Source organism: Thunnus maccoyii, chromosome 18 (genome assembly GCF_910596095.1).
Source record: "Thunnus maccoyii chromosome 18, fThuMac1.1, whole genome shotgun sequence".
In the NCBI taxonomy this organism is placed as follows: Eukaryota; Metazoa; Chordata; class Actinopteri; order Scombriformes; family Scombridae; genus Thunnus; species Thunnus maccoyii.
In genome coordinates this window covers 29,635,100-29,641,201 of record NC_056550.1, presented here as the reverse complement: position 1 = coordinate 29,641,201, position 6,102 = coordinate 29,635,100, and the positions used below count along the sequence as shown (strand labels likewise).

The window sequence follows — 6,102 nt, the reverse complement described above, 5'->3', positions numbered from 1 at the left end:
CTGGAAGTCCCTCAAGGACCCCTTGGGGGTCCCATTTTGAGAAGAACAATATGTGCAAATAATTCACTAATAATACACAACCAGTGCCAGCTCTATCCTTGGTGGTGCCCTAGGCAACATCTGAAAATGGTCCCTACATCATCTGATGGTGTCTGTCAATCTGCCATGAACTACAAACTACTTTTCTTCATTTTTTTATTCAGTCATTCAAGTTCAAATTCAGATCAAACACCAGAGATCAAATTCCAGGAGAGGCCAGTTGCTAAACCAGCACACTGATTAATATTACACTACAAACATCATATACATGCATGTATGTAAGAAAGGCGAGCAAGATGGAGACAGGGTAGATATCATCATGACATTAGATTAGTTTTAGTAAATTACTGAGTCATAAACATGAAGTATATATTTGTGAGATGTGTCTAGGAGTCACAGAGAGAGTAGAGAAGGAGGAAAGTTCCCCAGAGACTTGAAAATCTAATTTTATGTGTGTGTGACATCATCCCAGTCTAATGATCTGACTGGGAGGGGCCAGAGAGAGATACTAATGCACATGTGCAGTGGGCTGGACAACACATAAGGAGACCAAGAAGAGAGGACAAAATTTTTGGTGAATCTACTGGGTAAGATATTTTCATCAATGGGTGCCGTGTTGGAGTCCACCATCCAATCCTTGTTTTCATCTAAAAACACCACATTTTCCTCAGCCTCCTCTTACGAGAGCTCCTCCTGGCGTATTTCTTCCAGCACTTCATGTCAGCTATCTTCTGACACAGCTCTCTGTAAGAGGAAATGAAAGAGGAAGCATCTTGGTCATAATGTCCATGTTACTGATTGTACATGTTACCAGATGCTATTTTTCATCACAGTATTTACAATAAACAGTACAAGTTCAGTCATTCAAGGGAACAAGTGAACTTAACCAACAAAGCAAAGCCTCAAACTCATGACTCAGACGCCACCTTTTATTTCAACTTATAAAGACCAACGTTTCAGCAAACAGCCTTACCCAACAGTCTGACATGAAGGTCCTGTTACAGCTGGTATTAACATGTGATCTGTATCTGGATATGTTATCTGGAGAATGACATCTGATCCATGGGTCTTTGCATTTATACCTGGTATTATAACAGATCCTTGTTTACTCAATTGTGTCCGCATTGTGATCAGATCTCAATATGAAAACTAGCTGGGTGGAGCTGGCTGAGTCATCAACAAACATCCCAGGTCAAAGGAACTGCTGCCTCTAGCTGCTGCTACTTGTAGTTTTTACATTATCTGGCAGGAAGAGGCGGAGCTAGGTGACCTTTCAACTTACTAGACCGATTTCTTTCTTATGAATGTTGTCACGCTGTACAGATGACATTCACACCTGCTGACATCTAATCACAATGCGAGCCTGACCACCTCCAGATGTGTTCTGTGTTTTCCCTTTTCACTCTTTTCACCCTCTCATAACTCGACCTTAAACTTGGAAGTGAAACGTTGCATGTGTAGCTACAGAACTGAGACTCACTCGATTTCATCCAGTTCTCTTTTCATCTCTTCAGAGGCAGTTTGTATGGCCTCAGCCATCTCTCTCAGACTCTGACTGGCTTCTGTCTTACAGTTCTCCAGATTGTGAAGGTCGTCAATCAGCTCAGGAACAGAAAACAGAAGTCCGACTGCTCCTCCACCAACCTGAAAATAAACACTTTATAGTTAATAACAAGAATAAGAATGGCTATGTCTAAGTTATTATAATGAATGAATTGATTAGTTGAAACATGAATATGGTGTTGAACATAGTAATCAGTGGGATTGGGAATACTTTTAGACCTGTGGCACAGTACGGATGCTGTTTTTCTTCCTCACCTCTCCTTGACATCTTCCTGGTCAGATTCTTAATAAACTGTATGATATCAATCTATCTATAATCTTTTCATCCAGTTTGTCCATGCTGTATTTCTGTCATTTTGCTTTCTTGGTCTTTTCTGTACATACAACATCTATTTCCTGTCTGTCCTGCAGAGGATTCCTCCTCTGTTGCTCTTCCTGAGCTTTCTAACATTTTCCACTGTTAAAGTGTTTTTTGGGAGTTATTGCTTATTTGAATTGAGGGTCTAAGGATAGAGGATGTTAGTAAAATTGGCTTGACTTGAATGCTGCAGGTCAAAAACTATTCCTAAGCTCCACTGTTTGAGTGACTGTCTTTGATACTTACACGTCTAATCGCTTTCGTTGATGCTGTCAGTCCCATAGAGGTGGCCACTTTGGTGACTCCTGTTCTCATCACTTTTCTCTGTGCTTTCTTTGTTCCTGCTATGGCAATTTCTTTTAAGGTCAGGTCTGTAACAAACTCTGAAAGCAGTGGCAACTCCAGTGCAGACTTTTGCAGAAGACCAAAGTCTTTATCTTTCTCAAACATCTTCTTTACAGACAAATCAGATACCAATGTGAGCACATTGATCTTATCATTTAGTTTCAGTCCGTTTCGTTTGGCTATCTTTCTCAGGATCTGATCCACAACGTAATCTTCAGGAGGAACATCACTGCAGGACTTCTCTGCTTCCTTCACCAGTGATCCAGTGAGTTCCTGGATTTCCTTTTCAAGATTCTGGATCTTCTCTGAAATCTGCTTTGCCTCTTGTATGGCAGAAGTTGATTTGACAGCATCGACAACGTCTGAAGTTATATTGGTAGCCAAGCCGAGCCCTGATGCTAGCGAACCTGCTGTAGCGAGGAAAGGTATCGCCGCTCCTCCAGTTAAGATGGCTGTTAAACCTGCCACTGTCAGTGCAGTTGCACCACCTACAGACAAAGAGCTCCCAACAACTTTACTGACATTTACATTCTTCTTGTAGTCCTCCATCTCACTGGCCAGGTTATTTAATTTTTCTGCACTTTCATTCTGTAGATCCACAAAGGAGAAGATCTGATCAATGAGCTTATCTGCATTACCCATGGTGAGCTCACACTGAGAGGTCAGCAGTCTACAGGAACGACAGAAAAAAGGTTATTTAAGGATTATGAGGTCAGGAGAAACAGTCAGTCTTGGAATCATGAAGTTATTTAATGTATTTTGGGACTTTATGACAAGATATGACTGTATTGATCCCCACTGGGTGACATTAGGTGTTATTGACAGTGCTGGCAAAAAATGAACCACCAATTGTTAAGTGCAGATTCTTTTGCATGTTTGATACGTATCCAGTCTGTACTAATACATGCTGCCTCATATACTCGCACACTAACAAAAACCCTCATCTTCTCCAGCCTACTCAGCTTTATACGTTACCAGACTAGCTGCCAGTGATTAAAAAATGGCAGCATTATAACCTTAAAATCAAGTCTCCAGGTAATTTCTTACATACATATGATTAAGTAGATTTTTCTTTATGTACTGTAAAAAAAAAAAAATACACATGTAGCATCAACATAATTCTCTCTGTAAGTAAAGAAATACTTCTTGGATTGATAAGTTATCAGCTTTATGAAGCCTACAGTGTAATATTTTGGTAGAAAAATGAACCCAAATGATCCCCAAACATCCTGTTAACATGTCCTGCACTCTAGTGGCCTGAAAGCTGTGCAACATCCAGCACTGGAAAACTGTAAATACCCGATAGATTTAGAGGTCCAGACCTGGGTATACTGAGACAACACAATCACTCAAATGTCTCTTCACCAGTTACAGCAGTGGCAGAAACAGATATGAATACATAGAGCAAAAATGTATAACTACACCATAAATCAAAAAGAGAAATGATAAGGAGAGAACTTATAAGTAGAGGAGAGTCAACAGTAGTCTTCTAGTGCATTTTGCACATTTCTCCTGCAGTCTCGGATCATGTAGCATTTCACTACACATTGTACTCGTACAATGACGTATAAGACAAAGAATACGTCCAAACTGAAGTAAGAAAGAAATGCACATATTTGTTCAATAATATGAGGAAACTGGAGTATAAACCCCTTGAGATGCATTATCTCATTTTCAAAGGGCTCCTCAGGCACAAAACATGAAAGTTAACAAATATTTAAACAAAAAACTGAAAAATAAATACATAATAATAATGATAATAGAATAAACAATAAAATGACACTAAACAATCAACAGGGACATACACATAAAGGCTCTCCCGCCATCCCAGACCACACCCACTACATCTGTTACGAGTGTCATCTGAAATAAATGATCAGACCAAATAACATTAAAAAGTCAAAGTACTGAGTCTACTTATAAACTAACTACAGTGTAGTAAAAACAAGAACAAGTAGATTTAAGGTAAACAAGCAAAGAAGTCTTGAAGTCATGGAAAGAATCGATCGGAGTGAATTATGCAAATTATTCCAGTCTGATGGTGTTTTAAACTTTAACTTAAAAGATCATCATCATCTGCCAACTTCTTTAAAGATTCACAATAAAAAAGCAGAAAATGTTTAAATGTTTTTTTTTAAGTCAGAAATATCAAATGATGTAAATGATGCCATCTCAATCTACTGTCAGAAATAGAAACACCTGCATATTGTTAGAACTGACTATTATGACTTAAGATTTACATTCATGTTGGACGACTCTGCATCGTCTTTACTTCCAGCGCAGGAGGCTGTATGTTGTTTATGTGTGAAGAGGAGAATCAGGGTGTGGACTGCGTCCGACTGTGATGCTGCAGTCTGCAGATTGTGTCCTGTTACACACCCATAATTATCACTGGCTGTTTGTTTCTCTTTTTTTACTTTTACCACAGTCTTTCTAACTTTATCAAAACATTAACCACGCTGTAGTTTTCACGAGCAGATTGTCTAGAAAATATTAAACATTAGCATTCAGTGTTCAAAAATATATTTAATTAATGTAATCTGTGGTTTTGCAGGATTGTCTAATTTCAAAGTTCTGTCTTCCTGATAGTTAGTTTTGTATCAAATTGTTGCAGAAAAATGTACCAGAGCAAAAAACTCTCTCTTGAAAATAAAAAGGGAGTCAGAGGTCCAAGCAGCAAAGTGTTCTTAAATGCCGGCAAAAAAGGGGAGCAAGTAGCACTTTTACAAAGAACCAAATCGCTCCAAAGGTTTTTTCTTTGGGTCATTGTTTTTATTCCCTTGGGTCGGCTTAGGTCACACCTTATCATCCACCCTCCCTAATTTTTGACCAATTATTATATTACTTTTATCTCCGTCACTTGTTGTTGGTCAAAACTCTTCAAAACAGGTTTTGAGGTGTTTGAGGATATGTACTGGCATATTCAATTCTACCTGATTATATCCAATTTTTATATAAGTATTGGGAATCATTTTACACCATTATTGCCAAGTTGTCTTCTGGCCTTTTATTTTTTGTAAGTTATTCTAGTCATTTTACACCCTTATTTCTTGATCTCCTCCAGAGAGTATGTTTGAAAGGTGAAGACTTTAATGCAGACCCAAGCAAAGTGACATGTAATACAAACACACTCAAATTTCTCCAGTGTATGATTATGATTCTTCTACCGTGCCTCTATACGTACCTTGTGATTAACTATGGTTCATGAGATTATAACTACACCAATACAAATTGTATCACACTAGCCCTTATTACTTATAAACTTATAAAATCAATCTGCATAGCTTAATATTGTCTTTAAGCACACCAATGACTTTTAATGAAAATACACCACATTAGTGATTTCCTGCAAGCCTGTTTGATTAACATTTAAAAGTCACATCAGTGTCTCTCAGCTCTCTGAACAGGTGTTTTAGGTTTATAGTGTGAGATGTTTAAGAGATGCTCTTACCTGAAGTTCTTGTTGCAGAGCAGTTATTCCTAACTGGTGATCAGTGTTCAGGTTTCTTTGTGTACAGATGAGAGGAGGAAGAGGAGGAGGAGGCTGTTGCTGTCTGCATCTCAAAAGTGAAAGTGAAACTGCTCGGTGTGAATCCTTCACATCGTCAAACACTTTCACACTCGTCCTGTTTATTTAACCTGTTTATCTTTCATTTGAAACAGGTTAAGTCTCTTTGAAGGTGTTCAATCATTTTCCAAAAAAGCTGGCCGACAGTATGGAGGCCTAAAAGGGACATTGGAAATAAATAAATAATGATTTTTTTTATACCTGTATTTATTGATCTCCACATTTTTTA

General features: G+C 38.3%; 1 protein-coding gene across 1 annotated transcript; it reads right to left on the bottom strand.

The window, feature by feature from the left end:
• Positions 1-212: 212 nt before the first annotated feature.
• LOC121884706 lies at positions 213-5,834 on the bottom strand. The gene is made up of 4 exons (XM_042393667.1): positions 5,757-5,834; positions 2,207-2,975; positions 1,520-1,683; positions 213-783 (listed from the first exon to the last, which is right to left on the bottom strand). The coding sequence occupies exons 2-4, from the start codon at positions 2,945-2,947 to the stop codon at positions 687-689; spliced, it is 1,002 nt and encodes a 333-aa protein (XP_042249601.1). The 5' UTR covers positions 2,948-2,975; positions 5,757-5,834; the 3' UTR covers positions 213-686.
• Between the last annotated feature and the right edge of the window lie 268 nt (positions 5,835-6,102).